Source organism: Cryptotermes secundus, unplaced genomic scaffold (genome assembly GCF_002891405.2).
Source record: "Cryptotermes secundus unplaced genomic scaffold, Csec_1.0 scaffold188, whole genome shotgun sequence".
Lineage (NCBI taxonomy): Eukaryota > Metazoa > Arthropoda > Insecta > Blattodea > Kalotermitidae > Cryptotermes > Cryptotermes secundus.
In genome coordinates, this window is record NW_019738872.1 from 67,678 (window position 1) to 89,375 (window position 21,698).

Sequence of the window (21,698 nt, forward strand, 5' to 3'; positions counted from 1 at the left end):
GGAGTCCCTTGGGACTCGCGACCATATTTTACTGTCTCAGAATTGAGACTTGAGAGAGAGAGAGAGAGAGAGAAAGAGACACACACACTTATAGAACATCTTCAGAGGGAACATCAATACTTATTCAGAAACCACCATCACAATAGGTGTTCTGATTGCTAAATTACATACACATATAATGCCTGGAATACACAATGTACACAATATTCAACTTTTCACAATCACAGCAGCCTTCCTGGTATAAAAACTTTTGAAGTGTTTAAAAAATTTAGCTTACCTGAACTTAAATATATTTAATAGACACGGACAATTAGAAATGGAAATATACAGAAAACCCACAACGACAGACATAACAATAAATAATAAATCATGCCACCCTAAAGAACAAAAATTGCCAGCATATAAAATTGGATACACAGACTTCTTACACTACCCCTTGAGGAAAATGCTAAAAACAAAGAATTAAATACTATTATTAATATAACACTAAATAATGGCTATAGAAAGGAAGACATCACACATCTATATAACAAACTTAAGCGAAAGATGGGTAACCTGGATAATAAAGACGAAAAGAACAAAATGGGTCACTTCTACTTATACAGGAAATTACATATGAAAAATCACAAAACTATTCAAAAGCACTAACATAAAGATCTGACGAATACTCTTGTTATGTAGCTTCTGCCCTGACCACACAGAAAACACGTTCACTGATTGCCTAGCAACAGTCACTGCATGGACTCCCCTGTTGCGTGATGTCACACACACATTGCCATGGATATTCCTACACAACGTTCTCAGCAATTTCCGCTGTTTCATTGCTCAGCGATGGATGACATATAACATGTCACAATATATATATATATATATATATACATACAACAAACAATGATGTGCATGGGAGCATGAAAGACAAGTGGACAGTGCAGTGGTCTCCTCACAAATTAAAAACTGCCTCATGATAGTCCATATGCGGCCGAAACATGTTGCAAAAAAAAAACCATTATGTAAAACAAGAAGACATTCTGAAGAATTTTGATAGTCACGTTTAGTGTATAAGATATACTTGCAGTGTCTTAATGACATTTCATGATATTTAATAACATTTTAAAGTATTAAAGGTACACTTAGTGAAAAAATATGTATTTTAGGTGCCTTTTATATCACTGTTCCATTATTGATGGTGTACTTTTATGACATGTCTTTCAAGAAAAGGCGGCCATACATAACCACAATAATCATGGAGAAACAAGCGTACACAAGCCATGCTAGCCATTCAAATGAAGCAGTCAGTTTCCATCCTATGCAGTCATAACTGCTAAGCCACCAGTTAAAAATATATATATTTGGCCAGATTTCTGGCCCTCCTACATTTCTGAAGGCCAGATAAGACTTGGGTTTACTGAGTTTTTTTACTTTGTTCATTGCCTGGTATTATAAAAAATACATTTCAGAAACTATATCTCTTCCCATCCCTAAGTGAAAGGGTGGGAGGCACCTATTCTGTTGGGTCTGTTCTTTAGAATATCAGACAATGTATGAGTCCTAAGTTCAGTAATCCTGAGTGTTATACAACATTGCTAGGACTAGCAGGAATACTATGATGATATTCAGACTATCCAGAATTGGTGAGATATGAGTCTCAGTAACTGCATCAGTAAAAATAAATTTCCTATACACATATCAGTAAAAATAAATTTCCTATTGATCTTGAAGCATCAAGGAAAATGTAACCAAAAAATCAGTTAACGTTCTGTGATTCATTACATACAGTTGACTGGTCAAAATGTTTGCACACAGCCCAGAATTAATTATTGTAATAACAGACAGACAGAGAAAATGTTTTTTTCACTGCAATTCTAAGAAAAAACATCATTACACAATTTTCGTACCACCATCTTCATGATTTGTTTTACAGCATATAATGCTAGCTCACATTGTTTCACACAGCCAGAATACTCAAGCCTGAAGGCACACATTTTATCACCCAACTATGGTTTCTCAAATAACAGCACTATCAAACAGACATGTGTTTAGACACACAAAAATGTTTGGCCCATAGAGACAATGAATGAGCTATAAAATTCACCTTTGAAGATATACTCGTACATTATATATATGGAATAAATGTGTAATATGTTTATAAATTGTCTAATTTCAAATTTTTGCATTTTGGTGCCTCATTTTTAAGGCTCATGATTACATTTTAATATTGTTTTATTTATCTGGCTCATTCTCTTCCAGTGCATAAGGTCATAAACTTTTATTGTGTACTCCAGTGATACCTCTTGTGAACACAGTAATGAACTTTCAGGTTCCAGAAATGTGTTGAATTTCTTGAATACCTGAGTTACTCTTACCTCGTAGATTCTCAAGAAGGATGCTATTCTGTGGAGTTAGTTACTTGGTTCTTATATTACAGGAGATACATGATATCTCTAATTAAAGAAAATAACTGCAATTAATCTAATTTTAGGTAAAACTCATGTTAATCCAGAAATTAATTCTGGAAATCTCAATGATTGTCTCTCCATTTTGCCACTTGCCAATGTGATTCATAACCCAGTGTTGTAAACTTAACAATATTGTGTTCACTGCAGGATACTTAAGCCCACATCCTTAGCAGTTTTTGTAACTGCACTAATCTCAGATCTGTTAAATGTTATAGAGGATATACAGTAAGTTCAGAAAATAAGTATAATAAGAAATAAGACATATATAAAAACATAAAATATTTGCATAATCTATTGACATTCTATATAATATTCACTAGGACTGAAGAACTTGTAGGCAATATTTCTATTATATTAATATATTTTTACAAATATATCTTGGAAATAATTACATATGAAACACACATACACATTATTATGAGGCCACAGTGTTTTCCTAACCCCTATATATTGGGATATTTCATACAAGGGCTTACACCCTGTAATGTAGAGGAGTCCTAAAAGAACCGCGATCACATTCTGCTTCACTCAGTTCTTCCCGCTGTCCAGATGGTGTTCTAGTTGGAGTATGATTTGGTGTTGGTGTTGGGAAAGTAAAGGCTGTTTCTTTTGTTTCACCACAGGCTTTGCCAGCAAACTTCTTCTTTGATGAGTGACTTCTGGAACATTTGGACACAGTTACATTCTATATTTCAGACAAAAGCTCTATACAGTAATTAATGTCTGAGCACTTAAAGAGAAGCATGAACCTTCTTGAGAAGCTAAAAGTCGCTCAGCTTTATTAAAAAAATTCCTTGATTTTTATGGACCCAAGACCTCATTCCATTGTTCACAGAAACATGTCACTGGAGCCTGTTTTGAGTCAGATTAAAAGTATGCCACCAAAGTCATCTGTTCCATTCATGTTCCCAAGATGATGAAACCAAGAAGGATGGATTTGGCAGGGAACATAGTACACATGTAGAGATAAGATTTGGATGCACAATTTGGTTAGAATACAGGAAAGGATGAGGACATTTGGGAGATCTTGGCATAGACTAAAGGAAAATATTTTGATGAATCTTGGAGGAATATGGTCAACTGACAAGTTCTCGAGAACATTATAATTAACATTCAGTTTCCATAAATAGTTGGAAATTTCTTGACCAACTGAGCAACCATCACCTTGTCACAAAGAACATTTCGTTGGTGTCAGTTACTTATCTCAAAACAGTAATTATCAGTGGAATTATACTGCAAATGCTTACTTGATGCTGTTTTTATGTGGCTGAAGTCTTCTATCTGGAATTGGAGAAGTTTCATTTGAAGTTGATGATTCAAGAACACTGACAAGACGGCCTAAAATATTAAATACAAATTTATTTCATCCTTAAGGTTATGGTATTCTGGGATGTGGTGCCATTTACTTTGATAGATATATACAATTCTTTTGGAGGGACTAGTTGCCTTCATCTTCAGGGGAGAAAAGTGACTCTTCTACCATAAAATTGGTATCACATGCATAAAAAGACACAAAATCTTGATATTCACTGCTGTGAGAAACTCAAATATCTTCATCTATGGTAAGATATGGAAATGGATAGGAGAGGTAAAAAGGCAAAATCGTCCCTGTGCTCAACTACTTAAGCACTACACCATTAAGGCATATGGGGGAGTGGATGTATAGATCCACATTTTCTTGACCTCAGCAATAGCTGGAGGTAAGTGGTCAGCTTCAACCCCTGGAGAAAAGAGCTCCTAGTACCCATTGGATAGGAGGCTGGGTAGGCCCCAGAGCTGGTCTGGACGCTGTGGAGAAGACAAAATTCTTGACCCCACCAGGACTAAAACCCCAAACCTTTGATCATCCAGCCTGTAGCCAGTTGCTATACTGACTACACTTAATAAATATATAAAAAATTCATGAAACTCTGAAGAGAAGAGATCACTTGGAAGAATGAAGTATAGATGTAAGCATTATAATACAATGATAAAGCTAATAGTAAAGCTATGCCTGCAGCAGGCTTTGAAGCCCACAAGGCTGTGAGATGTCGAGGCTCCCACATTTTCTCTAGACAGTCGCCTCACAGATGGCGGTAAGGTTGTCAGCCTTACATGCCGGCCGCCTTTACCCCCCCCCCCAAGATTCCTGATACTCATTTCTGTTAGAGGCTGAGTCGACCCCAGACCCATAGTGCAGCTGGAAGGATTAGGTAAATTGAAGAAATCCACCTCGTTGGGACTCAACCCTGTGACATTCCTGCTTGTAGCATAATGCCTCAACCAACTATGCTACTGTTTGCCCCAGTACTGACATGGATCTGTGGGAACATCCCACATTATCACGCATTTCTGCAACGCTCGCTCTTCACATCACTTTTCACCATCACGCGCGCTAACCAATCAGATTGCTTCAAACGATCGCATTTATACTACGCTCGGCGCTAGCCCGCGTCTACACCATTACGCGCGCTAGCCAATCAATTCTTTCTCCTCACTTTCGAGTTTGGCTCCGCCCCACCGACCAGCGTATAAAAAGGAGCGACTCCAGAGCCGAGTTATTCAGTTCACTTCAGTCCGACTGCAGTCTACTATCAAGCCACACCAAGCAACAACAGCCAGCAGGCTTCGTCGCCAGCGCTCGGTCTTCAGAGGCATCGGCAGGCTGCGCCAGGCACGACTGCCTCGGCCCTCCAGCGCTCTCACACCCGACTCACTGGGGCACCGCGCCTGGACTCGCCGGTGGTCGTGTTACGGTCTGACTCACTAGGCATCTGGCGTAGCCACTGCCTCATGGCTCCTACGACCGCGCTCAACGACTAGCCTTTTCACTAGCCATTCACCGCAACCAGCCTTTCTCCTCACCGGCGCGCGCCGCGCTACCTCACCGGTCAATCATCTCAGCAACCACGGTCCTTTTCAGGGCCAACAAATTGTTCCGAAGAAGTGGGTTGTCATAGGAGTAATGACAAAGACTACACAAAAAGAGCCCCACAGATCTTAAGAAATAGCATGTGAGTATATGAACTCATCTCATATGGGCCACAACAGGGTATTATAGTAGTGGTCTCCTGTGAACATGTTAATGAACCTGCAAGTTCCATAAATGCAGAGACTATCCTATCCAGTTCACAAAGAAGAATATCTTCTGGTGTTAGTTAAGGGTAAACATAAGCGGTCTGCTGTCCTAACTTGGAAAAATGATGCAAATCATCACCATGTAGAGTTCTGTCTTCTGGAATATATTGCTGTGTGGTCCTTTGAAAGCCAGCTGAAGTTTTAAAGGACTTTGTCACCTCCATCTTAGCGCTGCTGCTGTCTGCATCATGTTTCTTCTTGCATGGCTTAAAAGTTCAACCCTGAAGATGGAGGTGACATGTTCCTCTGAAATGCAGGTTGACTTTTAACAGACTACATGATGTTATATCCCAGAAGACAGAACTCTTCATAACCACTGCTGTGAGAACATCAAAATCTAAACATCACCATGCAGTCAGAACCACAAATCTGAGTCCTTAGTTTAGTAAATGGAAAACAAGTTCATATTCAATTACACAATTTAAACTTCATTTTAGTAGAAAGTGAAAATATATTTTATTCTCCACTGGGAATATAAAGAGTCCTTTAGATGAAAATGTGAATAAACTCATTTTGAAAACATTCAATACAGGGTGTTTCAAAAATACATTGTATAAGTTCAGGAATAAGTTCCTCATATGTAGATAACAAAAACTATTTACATGAACACTGGTCTGGAAATGCATAGTTTCTAAGTTAAGGCATTCTAAAGCCGCTGAATGATAAACTGAATTTCGTAACTCCTGCAGATGGTTTCCACCATTCACTACACTAAGACAGTCATGGTATCAGTCTGACACAGCCTTGGAAATTTTCCAAATCTTAATAGAAGAAGCATACAGTAATTGTGTGTTATGTGTGTGGTGACTGCAAGCTGTTGAGAGAATGTACTCAAGTGAAGGGCCTGCCAATGTGTGTTTCGTACACAGTTTAGCAGATGGTAATGCTGTGGTGGCTCATCGTGTGTACCCAGAAAGGTATTCAGGATGAAAATGTCCAGATACAGAAACACTTGCAAGTATCCATTGCAGCCTTTGTGGACATGGGAATTTTGCACCTCTTGTACACAGTTTAGCAGATGGTAATGCTGTGGTGGCTCATCGTTTGTACCCAGAAAGGTATTCAGGATGAAAATGTCCAGATACAGAAACACTTGTAGCTATCCACTGCAGCCTTTGTGGACATGGGAATTTTGCACCTCTTGTCACCAACAAGGGATGACCAAGATCTATGACTCCTGAAGTACAGGAGGATGTTCTGGATGTTTTGACTGTAACTCCTGGAATCAGCACACAAAGGGTATCAATGCAAGCAGCGTCACTCATTCAACTGTCCGGAGAGTGTTGCGAGAACAATAGCTGTATCTCTACCATCTATGGCATGTACAGGCCTTGTCACTGCAAGATTACCTTGTGTGAGTAATGTTCTTCCTGTGGTTCTTACAACAATGTGGTACAAATCCTAACTTCCCTGCCTTCGTGATATTTATACAGTTCACAAGAGATGGAATCAAGAATTTTCACAATCAGCATCTGTGGGCAGATGAAAATCCACATGCAATTCTTCCATCACATCACCAGCATCGGTTCTCCATCAACATCTGGGCTGGTATTTGTGGTGATAATTTATTCAGACCCCACATACTTCCAAACAGGCTTACAGGGTGGAATTACAAAGCTTTCTTGGAAAACAACATGCCTGATTTTTTGGCCAATGTGACACTGCTCATTCATCAAGAATTGCACTTCAGGCGTGATAGCACATTTCATTCTCGTTGTTCGCATGTACCCAAATCAAAAGTTTCTTGGTCGGTGGATAGGTAGAGGTGGACCAATTGCCTGGCTTCCATCCTCACTTGATTTAAATCCACTGGATTTCTACTTGTGAGTCCATTTAAAATTGCTGGTGTATTCATCTCCAGTGGATGATGTAGAAACTCTCTGAAATTGAATTTTGGCAGGTTTTCAGACAATATGCAGCATGCCAGGAATTTGGGATCATCTTTGGGTGGCAATGAGACATTGAGCTGAGGCCTGTATTCAGGCAGGAGGTGGACATATGGAACATTTACTGTAAAGTAATGTGAAGAGCTGAGTGTCATAGACAGACCTTAAAAACTCAGAAACTATGCATTCCTGAAGTTATGCCATGTATTTTTTAAACACCCTTCATTGTGGTATAAGGAGAAAACAATTTAAACCAAAAAAAGAGCCGTTTTATTTAACTACACACTATGCACTATGTGTAACTAAAGCAGCCAATAGTAAGAAAAGAACTTACTATGTCGTATGTTACTTCGCAGATAAGCTGATTGAAATATGACAGGTTTGTCTTCCACACGTCCATCTGAATCTGAACCAGGGGAGTCGTATTCTTCAACATCAGAATGCACTGACTGACGAACATGTGAATACTTATCACCTTCAACCTGTAGAAACAGTACTGCTAGTCACACACACTTCAGTTAGCAACACTTGCAGGGTTGAATTGCAGTCCCTTTGAGTTGTTACATAATGCTTTTAATGAACTGCAATTAAAATAAATGAACACACTGAATAAGCAGTCATGTACAGGTGAAATAAGTGGTTCTGTCAGCTTGGGAGTTTGATTGGACTAACATCCCCTTCACTGCAAAAAGCTATCATCTTACAAAATGTGACAGAGGGCCTCAGATTTTTATGGATTCCTTTACATATAAAAAATATAGAAAAAATGGATTTTAAATTACATATAGGGGAGAGAACACCTGGGAGAATTAGGCATATGTGGATTTTAAGGAAATACGAATCTCAGGATGTAGACTGGCTTTGTATGGCTCAGGTGAACAAGGTAACGGAATTCATGTTTCATTAAGGGTGGAGATTTTCCTGAATAGCTGAGTGACTACTCAGTTAAGTTTCTCAAAAGCTGTGTTCCTTGGAGTTATTTAGGCATACCTATAACCTGTAGCTGTGTAAATCACTAAGATATAGAAGCAATGCAACATATAAACAAGGCTATTTACATTTAACATTGCTTTTGCTTATTGCATCTTGACTGCACGATAAATCTGACCCATGTTTTCTTACAGAGAAACGATGTAATGATGTTTCCACATTCCTTTCATAGACCTGAATATATTGCCTGTCCTGACCTCTTCCTAGGGAGGAAGCCTAAATATATTTTACAGAATTAATTATTTTTCCTTATTCTGCTCAACTATAGATAATGTTTGGATCTGAATGAGAAACCTGATGATTAAAAATAATGAATATGAAACAATGTGACCTAGCATCTACCTATATGTGAATCACAGACCATTTCCCTCCTCGCCATAGTAAGCAAATTAAATCATCCATTTGAGATCACACTGAGGTACCTCATTCCATCTGCAAGAAAGTGCTTCACTGTTAAGACAAATGACCTTGGTATTGTAGAGGATAAACCGAATGATAAATTCTGATGTGATATACTTAACTAAATATTAAGGCATTATATTTATCCTAAAACATATTTATGTGCTCTTTGATAGAAACAGACATCCCAGTACTACTCACCAGCAACACATGTCATGAACAAGAGTCTGACTTTATGGGAGCCAAAATTCATCCTTCACTCACCTCCCCTGGAGCATAACTGTTTACACCAGGAGGATCAGACCCCTGATATATGAAAGTCTGGAAGCCCCTCTGACTTGACACTTGACTAGGTTTCCAAGCTTGAAACGTGGCATATGGATAAATGTCATCATCATACTCTGAAAAAGAAAATTTAGCAAGCCTTTTGAAAAGAAAAAGGTTATAAAAATACAATGACTGGATTCATCCATGAACTCAAATAGCTACCTGGAGCAGCTAGTAGTCACTAAGCTGGTCAAGAAATTCGCCACAGAAGGTTTAGTACTGTGTATACAAGAGCCTACCACTTGACCATTCTAAGATAGATGAATCCAGTACCAACAAATAATTTCTAGAGAGTAACAATCTCTCATACTTTACCTATTACCCCAAATCTGAAAAACTAATCAAAGCAGTCATCCATCACCTCCCTCAGAATAATCCAGCTGAGGATATCTCCGACGGTTGGTGAGTCTGGGGATTCACATCATTAGCATCAAACAAATTACAACCAGTCGTTGGACTCCTCCAGAAGGAACTGGTACCATTAACCCTCCCTTATTCCTTGTCATATTATCCAGAACGGAGAATCCCAAGAACTCTTCCAACTGACTAACCTCTGCCACATCGCCATCAAGATAGAGGTGTACAAAGCACAAAGCAGGCTCACGCAGTGCTAAAACTGTCAGCAGTTCGGCCACATTTGGGAAACTGCAAGCAACCCCCACCCCCCACGTTGTTTGTGGTGTGGAGAGTGGCCACCTACACAAGGAGTGCCCAGATAAGGGAAACTCTGCCTCCACTCCAGCATTTTGCAACTGCCGATTGGTGGAGGGAGACAAACCGCATCCCACCAATTATTGGGGCTGCAGACATACCAAGGAGGAGCAGCAAAAGAGGAAGACAAAGAGAGCACCCAAAACTACCACGGGGAGGGTGTTCTCATCAAACATCACCACCCCAGGTGTCTCCTTTGTGGTGGCACTCTGAGGCAGCGCAGTACAGCAGCAACAACAGCACCCTCAGGAAAACCATGTTCTGGTGGCTTCTACACCTGCAGCAAGAAAGCAGATTTTACTGGCCCCTGCACTGCAGAATGAAACAGGTCAGTGAGTTCAGGCTACTAATGTAAACGGTCAGTCTCTCGACAATATGTTGAGAGTAGTGACTGTAGTACAGCAGATCATGACAGAGGTCAGTGGTGCAGTGTCCGAGGAGGACAAAATAATGGCCATTACAAAAGCTGTATTAAATCTCATGAAACAATATTATATTTAAGCATCCTGCTACACTCTATACGATATATGATATAAATTCCATCCTAAGTGCAACAATTTATTGTAGGTCTTTCATTTTGCTTTCTTCCACACTACATGTTTCAGCCGCAAATGGCCATCATCACGTGTATACACTCACGTAGCTGTTACACTGCACCCAGTTTAAAATTTAAAAACACACAGGTCTTCCCAATTGGCTAACAGGATCTACTTCGCTGATATTTGTCTGATTTGTACATCATCTTTGTCACCCACACACGTCAATTTTGACATTCATGAACTGGCCCTTTTAAAATCTTCATTTCCAATTTTAGAAAATTCCTTTTAAATTTTTTCCAAAATTTAAAATTCTCAGGATTACTCGCCCCACGTCTATAGTGCTGCAGTGGCTACTTATTGTTTTCAGCATTGTACAGGTGTTATTCTGTGTAGGCTCCCTGTGTGCGTGCCGCTGCTTATCTTTACTACTTTTCACGTCTATTCTGGCAGGTAATTTGAAAGCTAAACACCCATTTTAGAACAGCAGAATTTCAAACCCATCAGGCGAGAAACTCATGGACTTATTTGATATGAGTGAATTCGAAATTTCGGCACCACAGTGCCCCACTCACTACTCTCCTGTGGGAAATGGTGACGTGCTGGACATTGTGGTTCACCAAACTATCAGAGTGTCAGATGTCATCGCCTCTGATATTCTGGATTCAGATCACCTACCAATAGTATTCCACATACTGGATCACATAAAAATTAGGAATCTCCTAGAACCCATTGAAAAATTTACAGATTTTGAGCGATTTCAAAGGCTCACTTCTGAGTTAATACCACCTAAACTAGAAATTAAGTCAGGGGTAGAAGCTGATAAAGTGGCACGTGACTTTGCAGCATATAGGTTGTCCACAAGTAAAGTTACACTTTCAGACATAAATAACAATCTTCCTGATTTAGATCGTTTGATAAAACATAAGAAGAAGCTACAAAAGTTGTGGCAAGAAACCAGGGATCCAGCGTGTAAAACGGCAGTCACAAAATCAATCAGGTGACTGACCCGTAAAAAGCCACTTGAACGGTGGGAAACAAAAATAGGTAACGCTGAAGTCACACCTCAGGGAACACGGGCCATTGCGAAATCTTTCTTAAAGAGAGACGGACCAAGGACACCAATTGCTATTCATGGGTTTTCTGGCCTTAAATTTTACCCTTCCGAAAAAGCGAACGCAATAGCCGACTGGAAATTCTGTTCACCCCTCATGATCTGTGCGATGATAACCATGAATGGTGGATGGAGGCTAGAGTACAAGCTCTGCTGGAAACCGTAGAGGACAACCCCCCATCAAAGGATCAGACCATGTGATGTACAGAAATTAATAAAATCCCTGAAATAAAAAAGACTTGCGGAACTGACAGCATCCCAAATGAATGCCTCAGACACCTTCCAAGGAGACCATTGGTTCACCTAACTCACCTATTCAATCACTGTTTTTGGCGTTCTCATTTTCCTAATACTTGGAAGGAAGCAAAAGTATAACTTTACCTAAACCCGGTAAAGACCCGAAATTCCCTCAGAATTCAAAATAAGGAGGCCTGCTCAACGGAAGCCAGTTTGGTTTTTATGTACGTCACAGCACGACATTGCAGTATATGACGCTGGCGGACCAGGTGACCCTTAATTTCAATAATAATATGTCTATGGCTGCAGTGTTCTTGGACATTGAAAAATCCTTTGATACCACTTGGAACTCAGACTTGCTGCATAAGTTATCAAAATTGGAATTCTCGAACAATTTGACCAAACTTATTGGGTCCTTTCTCTCTAAATGTAAATTCGGGTTTCGGTTGAAGGCAAAATGTCAACACCAAAGGAAATGCAAGCAAGGGTGCCACAAGGTTCGGTCCTTTCCTATACTCTTTTCAATTTGTACATAAATGATGCCCCCTCAAAATCATGGTGTTCACTTGGCCCTTTTTGCGGATGACACCTGCCTGTATGTGACAGATCACAAGGAGGGTTTTATTGTTAGAAAACGCAAGCGCAGTCTCAGCTCAATGGACACCTGGTGTGAGCAATGGAATATAAAAATTAATGAAGATAAAACTCAGGGGGTCTACTTCTCTTGTGGTCATCGACCGCCTGAGTTTTGTCTTACTCTAAATGGAAGAAACATTCCATTTGTAAATAGTGCAAAATATCTAGGTGTAATCTTCGATAAGAGAGTTACATGGAGATTGCACATAGAAATGATCGAAGCCAAGGCCTTCAGAACCTTCATTAGAGTATATTCCCTATTCAAAAGTGAGCGATTGAGCGCTAACATTAAACTGACCCTCCATAAAGCTCTTATTAGATCTGTAATGACTTATGCTAGTCCCACCTGGGAGTTTGCAGCAAACACCCATCTAGTGAAACTGCGGTGCCTGCAAAACAAGGTTCTCCACTTCTTCTTCTATGGCGCAACAGCCCGATGTCAGGCCTTGGCCTCCCTTATCAAGCCTCTCCATTCCTCTCTATCCTGCGCTGCTCTCTTCCAGTTCCTTATGCCCATTAACTTCTTTGCATCTTCTTCCACCACATCAATCCATCTAGTTCTTGTTTTCCCAGCACGTCTCCTACCACCTATTGTACTGTATAATATTTTCTTTGGGATACACTCCTTATTCATTCTCTGTACATGCCCAGCCCATTGCAATCTTTTATGCTTTATCGTCACTGAGATCTCTGGCTCCTTATATAATTTGTATAACTCTTTATTATATCTTATTCTCCATATCCCATTCTCTTTTATTGGTCCATAAATTCGTCTTAGGATTTTCCTCTCGAAAGAATTGATGACTGATTCCTCTTTCTTGTTTAGCGTCCAACCCTCACATCCATAACAAGCACCGGTCTTATCATTGTTTTATATATTTTTGTTTCAATCGCTCGGTGTATATCCTTTGATCTAAAAACTGATAGTAACGAGAAATATGCATTATTTGCTAGTTTTATTGTTCTTGTTATTTCATGATTTTCCTCTCCATCTTTATGGAATTTCGATCCTAAATATATGAAGTCTTCAACTATTTCTATCCCATCCCCTTCCATGTTAATTTCTCCAGTTTGCCTTGGATTCCTTCTGGATTGCATCAGCATTTTAGTTTTATTTACATTCACCTCTAAACCAGTTGTTTTTGGTATGGTTTTTATTTCTCTATATGTCTCCTTCATTGCTCTTAGGGATCTCGATACTATAATAATTTCATCCGCATATGCCATTATTTGCGTTTGTTTATAAGCTTTGTGTTCCTTGTGTCTACATTACATTTCTTCACTATATATTCCAATACCAAATTAAATAGTGATGGTGCCAAACCGTCTCCCTGTTTTAATCCTTGATTTGTCTTAAAGCATTCTGTTAACGGGTTCTGGATTTTAACTTGATTGATTGTTTCTGCCATGGTTAAGTTAATTATTCTACTTAGTTTTGTTGGAATACCAAAAGTGGACATAATCATCCTTAATTTCTTCCTTATTATTGTATCATATGCTTGTTTAAAATCTATGAAGCATAGGTAAATATCTATATTAAATTCCCAGAATTTCTCCGTTATTTGTCTCAGGGTGAATAAATTGTCTATTGTTGGCCTATTGGGTTGAAATCCTGATTCATATTCCCCTATTATTTTTTCTATATATGGATCCAGTCTCATTTTTAGTATTCTTGTTAAAATTTTATATGCTGTCAGTAGTAATGAAATACATCTATAGTTACTACATGTTAATTTATCCCCTTTTTTAAATATGGGACATCTTCTGGTATCTTTTCTTCTTCCCACACTTTATTTATAATTCTGTGGAGTGCTGTTATTCCTTCTTGTCCTCCTGCCTTCAATAATTCTGCTGGTATGTTATCTCCTCCTGGTGCTTTATTTAGTTTTTGTTCCTTTAATGCTTCTTCCACTTCTTCCTTTGTTGAAGGCTCTATTATCTCTTCCTCTTCCCCTTCTCCATCATCTGTATTTTCTTCTTCAATGTCCTCGTTATCTTCCATATTCTGATTTTGATTTAATAATTGTTCAAAATATGTTCCATGTATTCATAATCTCTGTTTTATTATTTATTAGAAGTCCTTTTTTTGTCTTTGATAAATTCTGTTTTTGGTTTGAAAGCTTCTTTCATATATTTGATTCGACCAAAGGCATTTTTTGTTTTGTTATTTTTGAAGTCTTCTTCCAGTTGCAGTAATTGCTCATTTAGAAAGGTCCGTTACTTTTTCCTGCAAATCTTATCTGCTTTCCTTCTTACTTCTTTATACACCTCATTCCTTGCTCTTGTTGGTCTTTCCATATATTCCATATATTTCTTATTCTTGAGGTTTATACTCTCCCTATATTCCTCATCGAACCACTCTCTATTATCCTGTTTCTCTTGATATCCCAGAGTCTTCTCAGCTTCTGTAATTATTGCGGTTTTAAAATCTACCCATATCCCTTCTACCATTACTTCTTTATTTGCTCTATTGTCATTAATTTCTTTAATTTTATTTTGAAATGCTTCTCTCTTATCACTCTCCGTAATCTTGTCAATATTAAATTTCTTACATTTCTCATACTGCTTAGATCTTTGACAACTTATTTTACATCTATATTTAACCTGTACTAAGTAATGATCACTATCACAGTTGGCCCCTCTTAATGTTCTTACGTCCAGGATATCCATCGCAAATTGCTTCTCTATGAGGACATGATCTGTTTGATTGAAGGTTACCCCATTCGGTGCTGCCCATGTCCTTTTATGTATATTTTTGTGCGGGAAGTATGCAGACCTGATAATCAAGTTCTTACATTCTGCAAAATCTATTAATTTTATTCCATTATGGTTGGTTGTATCATGTAAACTTTCTGACCCAATTACTCCTCTGTGTTCCTTCTCTTTACCTATTTTGGCATTAAGATCCCCTAAAATAACCTTTATGTCATTACTTGGTATTGAATCATATGTCTCTTCCATTTGTTGATAGAAATAGTCTTTGACCTCCTCCTCTTTTTCTTCTGTAGGTGCATGCATGTTCATCAACGTCATATTGAAAAATTTTGTTCTAATTCTCAAAGTGCAAATTCTTTCACTTATTGGTTTAAAGTCTATTATTGCGCTTTTAAATACTCATTCTATTACAAAGGCTACACCAAATTCCTTATTGCCTTCTGCTTTACCACTGTAACATATAGTATGTTTCTTTAAGTCCATGATTCCTTTACCCAGCCATCTAATTTCCTGTATGGCCGTGATTTTCATATTGTACTGATCTATCTGTTCTAGTACCGATTTCATGGCACCCGGTTTATTGAGGGTTTTCACATTCCATGTACCTAGAGAGAAATCCATATTCTTTGCCAAAAGTCGTCTTCCATTCTGTTGAGGTTTCTGAGGCTTGATTCCAGGTTTTGAGACATTCATATTTTTTTACGGTGAGAGGTCGTCAGCCTCTCGCCCAACCCCCAACCTGGAGGGCCAGGGTATCTCTTTTAGTCTGGGTCATCACCTTCAACCTGTCCAGCATGGGTGGCCCTACCAGTAGCTATGCTACCGCCGGCATAGCTCTCAGGGTCATTTGACCATGCAAGCCCCTCCACTACGTCAAAGTAGAGACACCATTGAGGGGCAAGGTTCTCCACACCATTGGCGATTTTCCAAGGCGCACACCGGTCCCCAATTTGCACATGGCATTCAAAATTCCATATATATAAGACTATATAACAAAATTATGCAGGCAATAAGCGGAAGTCATACAAAATCATGATAATGAGAATGTTCGCAACATCGGACAAAGCGAAGCCCGACACAGAAAGTGCAAGAGGCTTAAACTTGGAGGGGTCAGACATATGACCATTCAGGTGACCAGACTGCCACGGTAGCAAATACTACTAGAAATAGGGCACAGTCTGCTGTACTGAGCCTAAACTGACAGAGGTCTGCCGTAACTCCAGTAGCCAGCCAACCCTGCCAGCACACAAATAGACAACTTACCAGGTATATCGTCAGGCTGAATGGCAGTACCAGGCAACTGAGGTTCCCCATCATGTTTAGGCAACACACTGTAATACTCTGGTTTGACAGGGGTATTCCTATCTCCTGGGGGCAGAGCAGAATCATTACAGTTTGCTGGCTCTGCAACAAATAGTATTCAAATTATTTTTCCAGTGGTTTCAAAACCTCCCTGATTTATAATTGTAAGTACAGAGGTAACAATTACACTTAGTAAATTGTTGGAAGAGTCAGAAGGGATTCAGTACAACTGCGGTTTATAAGTTGGATGACTGGGCTTTGATTCATGTAATCCTGTTACCATTGGATCCTAACCAGCCTCCTCTCCAATGAATATTCAGGGTGCTTCCTCTCAAGGTAAAATGGGCCATGGAACAAGGCTGACAGCTGACCTCTAACTATGGACAAAGTTAAGAATGAGTGGAGTTATATCTCCATTCCTTCATGTGGACAACTTTATTGTTGATACAGGGTTGCTACAGGAAATTCTTTTAACATGTTCCTAGTACTTGACAAATTGTAACATTTTCAGTATCTTAAGAGTTCACATTAATCTTCATCCTTAGAGTCCTCTCAAGCATATATTACTACATAAGCTTGTGCTACCATCTGGGAGTAGTTAGTGACACTGGATATTGTGAGAAATTATAATCCAGGTTAACTGACTTAAATATAGCATCAGAGTAGAGTGTGGCTGGTCATTCATGAATAATGTAATATTTTAGATGTAGATGTTTTAAAATTCATGGACAACTTTATAAATGAAGATACTGGAAGGTAAAAGGTAGGGTAACGCTATCCCTGTAACAGGTCGTGGAGGGCCATTGGATTGTGAGACGCTGAGGCTCACACATTTCCTAAACAATCAGCTCACAGATAGCAGTAAGGTTGTCAGCCTTATGCGTTGGCCACACATTAACCCCCCAAAGGTTCCTGGTACTCATTTCTCTTTGAGGCTGAGTATGGCCACAGTGAGGCCTGAAGGATTAGGTCAATTGAAAATCCAAAGATTATGCATTGATAATCAAATCTGCCACCTTTTGGCTTTAGTGTAATGAATATAGGGATTCTATAATTTAAGATTAAGATCCAATGGCAGAATCCTAAGTTGAAAGTGCAGACACTGGAAGAGTGACACAAACAGATACCATCACTGTCGATGTTTTGAATGGCATATAATCCCAAAATAAAGTCTCATTCACTGTGAGAGAAAAGGGAAGAAAGACTGACAACAATCACACTTTGCCTATCATTATAAAAACAAGAAACACACACAATAGCCATGCCATAGCTCAACCAGTTAGTCGCTGGCTTCCCACCATGGCGGCCTGGGTTCGATCCCGGGTTTGGTCAAGTGGGATTTGTGGTGGACAAAGTGACGCTGGGGCAGGTTTTCTCCCAGTACTTCGGTTTCCCCTGCCAATCTTCATTCCACCAAAGTCTGCATCATCATAATCACCTGGGGCAGGCTACATTAGAATTAGCGGCCGCCGTGCTGAGTGGACCCAGTTGGACTCCACCCCCCACTAAGCAAATTAAAAAAACACACACACACACAATGTATAGTCTGAAGGAATCATAAAGTAAAGAGAGGGAGGAAATAAATATTATTATTTTTCCATTCAACCTGTAATTTCCATCTGAGTGTGTATGGAAAGGTACAATACTCTGACAAATTTCAAGACTTATTGATTTCATGAATGGCACATGGTATAGTTCAAAATATAAAACACATATACACTGAATCATTTTCCCTCAAGATACATTTGCTTTGGATTAGGAATATTTAAAAAATGTTGAAACAGGAAAGGGTTAAGAACATCAATATGTTTACTATCAAATGTGACAACTTACTTTTCCTGAGACAGATGGCAACAGTGGTCAGGGTTAGCACCAGTGCTAGAAGACTCACAGAGATTGGTAAACTTACACGAAGATACATGTAAAATGGACGCTCCACTGGTCCAGCCTCCAAGCTTACATCTTTAGACTCAATGTTTACACCTGCAAAAGGATGAGTTTCCCTTCTCATCATCTTAAATTGCTAAAGATTCCTATTATTCCAGTCTTTAAATACATACTCTTGTTTACACACCATAATATTCTGCAGGTTGGGAGCTCTGCTATGAAATATTAATTTTGTTCTGTATATGTATATATGTTGGCAGTGTAGTTCTGTGGTGACTGGCTATGGGCTGGATGACTGAGAGGTTGGAGTTTGAGTCCTAGTAGGGTCAAGAATTTTTTCTTCTTCACGTAACCCAGGCTTGCTCTGAGATTCACCCAGCCTCCGATTCAATGGGAACCGGGGGCTCTTTCCTGGGTGTTAAGTGGCCAGGGCATGAAGCTGGCCACTCACTTCCAACTGGTGCCATGGTGAAGAAGATGTAAATCTATATGTCCACTTCCCCATGCACCTTCGTGGCACAGTGCTTAATACTCATAACTTAAGCACAAGGACAACTTTTCCTTTTTATTTATATGCTACATTTGAACCATGATACTTTAAACCTGCTTTTCTTTAATCTTACATTTATACAGTATTTAATGTCAGATGTAGATCTCAGAACACTTAAAAGCTCTCAGATTTAACACACACAACTCAGAGTATGCTCAGCATACATTAGAACATGAACATACATATAGGACCATGGCAGAAACATTGGTCATCTCAAAAACTGCAAAAAAGGGATCATAGAAAAATAATATATGTCTAAAAATAGACAATTTTCAGTATAAATTAATGACACCTATTCAGACATGATCAACCAAATTAGGGAAACCCTACACAAATACAAATGTACCCCACAGCTTTGTATCCTGATGATACTAGCTTGATAATTACAATCCTGACATTCAAATGTTTGAAAAAAATATAAACACTGCCATACTGCAAATAAATAAATGGTTTTATAGTAATTTATTATTATTACATTTGGGAAAAACTTATTTCCTTCAGTTTGTAACTAAAAACTCTAATGTAACAGATCTTCATATATAATATGAGAATAAACAGATTTCTAGCATACATAACAAAATTTCTAGGATTAACGATTGATGGTACTTTATCACGGAATTACCACGTTAAACAAATAATACCTAAATTAAATAGAGCATCTTATTTAATTAGATTCTTGAAATCACTCTCGTCTCTCGAGTCATTAAAGATGGTTTATTTTTCATTAGTCCACTCAATTATATAATATGGTATTATATTTTGGGACATATTAACTCGTAGTAAAATTATATTTAAAATTCAAAAAAGGAATTATTACAGGTTCTACTAGTAGGGACTCCTGCCGTGATTTATTTAAGAAATTACATATTCTTCCACTCCAATCTCAATATATTTTCTCTATTTATGTTTGTTGTTAACAACAAAGAATTTTTTTAAAACAAATTCAGATATTCATGGGATTAATATAAGATTTAATTATGATTTACATTTTCCAGTAGCAAATTTATCAATATTTCAGAAAGGAGTTAATTATACTGGTATTAAACTTTTTAATCATCTTCTTTTGGTTCTTAAGCAACTCATAAATGACACTTCTACGAGGGTGAGTCAAATAAAAACCTTAAATTTGTAATAAAAAATCGAAATTTCACGCCATTATCCTGCAAGTTGGTAACCGTGCTACAAACAGCATGCAGAATGGCCTGTAGGTTGCAGCATAGTGCAGATGCACAAACACCATCACAGCACCAGTATAAGATGGCTGCTCCACTTGAGACTTGCACCAGGGAAGAACAGTGTTCTATTATTCGGTTTTTGTGTAGTGAAGGTGTGAAACCTATTGAATATATCGAAGAATGAAGTTTCAGTATGGTGATGCATGTTTGTCACTGCAGCCAGTGTACGAATGGAGTAGGAAGTTTGCAAATGGTGTGACTTCAGTGGAAGATGCTCCTCGTCCAGGTCAGGCACATCGAGTTGTGACTCCAGAGAACACTGCAGCAGTTGAAGCCATAGTGAGGGAAAACTGGCGAGTGACACTGAATGAATTTGCAGCAAGTTTAAACATTAGTCATGGTTCAGCACACCACATTGTGTATGATGTGCTCCAGTTTCACAAAGTGTCTGCAAGATGGGTGCCATGGCAGCTGACTCCTGAATTGAAAGACTGACGTATTGATGCTTGTGAAGAACTTCTGCAGCATTTTGAACGAGAAGGCGATGACATCCTTGCAAGAATCTTTACTGGGGACGAAACCTGGGTTAACTTTCACCAACCAGAAACGAAGAGAGAGAGCAAGGAAATGGCGCGATTCCTCATCTCCAAAACCGAAGAAGTTTCAAACACAACCATCAGTAGGAAAGGTTATGCTGACTCTCTTTTGGGATGAAAAAGATGTCATCTTGGAGCACTACACACCTAGAGGGACCAATGTTAACAGTGCATCATACTCAGATCTCCTAAAAAATTATTTTTGGCCTGCAATCAAATCAAAGCGACATGGATTGCTGTCCACAGGTATCCTTTTGCAACATGACGATGCAAGGCCCCATACTGCCCATACAAGACTTGCGACAATCAATGACCTGCATTATGAGCATCTTCCTCATCTGGCATACTCACCAGACCATGCACCAAGTAATTTCCATATGTTTGGTCTACTCAAAGAAGCAATTGGAGGAAAGACGTTCCGTTCTGATGAAGAGGTACACCACGCGGTGCATGAGTGGTTGCGTGGACTACCAAAAGAATACTTTTCTAAAGGTATTCATGCACTTTGTAAGCGCTGGAGGATTTGCATTGAGCGTGGGGGAGATTATGTTGAAAAGTTATACAGCTTTGTACCACCTGTGCACAATAAATAATACTCAAAAAGATATTTAAGATTTTCATTTGGCTCACCTACGTAAATTTAGAGCAACCCTAAAGAGATTTCTTCTCACAAATTCCTTCTATACCACAGATGAATATTATGGTTGGAAATAAAGATTTAGATTATTGCATTTTATTGCTGCTGTTCCATAAATGGAGTTGTTTATATTATCTATGCAATTATCTACAGAGCAAATAATTAGGGATATGATTGGATATTTGCGACTGGGAAGAAGGAGTGTGGAACTCATGAAAACAATGTGCTTGTTCAAAGTTGTTGACTGAAGTAAAGAAAAAGAGAGTTTTAGTAGCAACAAGTAGATTGTTTTAAACCACAGAATGAGATTTTTAATTGGTATATTGTTTTATTATATAATTCTGTAATTTGTTTTATGTTCTTGTAGATCTATTTTAATTACAGATATTGTATACATAACTGACAATCTTTATTTTAGGTTGGCTTG

The 21,698-nt window shown here is 38.7% G+C and overlaps 1 protein-coding gene across 2 annotated transcripts in view; it reads right to left on the bottom strand.

The window, feature by feature from the left end:
- Window positions 1-942: 942 nt before the first annotated feature.
- Window positions 943-21,698, bottom strand: part of LOC111871092 (Down syndrome cell adhesion molecule-like protein Dscam2) — a 244,320-nt gene continuing 223,564 nt past the window's right edge. For both annotated transcript variants that reach the window (XM_023863883.2, XM_033754105.1), the window contains 6 exons: window positions 18,260-18,409; window positions 16,388-16,528; window positions 9,113-9,249; window positions 7,794-7,941; window positions 3,704-3,794; window positions 943-3,115 (listed from right to left, as the gene is read on the bottom strand). In XM_023863883.2, the coding sequence (XP_023719651.1) occupies window positions 2,929-3,115; window positions 3,704-3,794; window positions 7,794-7,941; window positions 9,113-9,249; window positions 16,388-16,528; window positions 18,260-18,409 (854 nt within the window). In that variant the 3' untranslated portion in view covers window positions 943-2,928. The remainder of the gene's footprint in view (window positions 3,116-3,703; window positions 3,795-7,793; window positions 7,942-9,112; window positions 9,250-16,387; window positions 16,529-18,259; window positions 18,410-21,698) is intronic.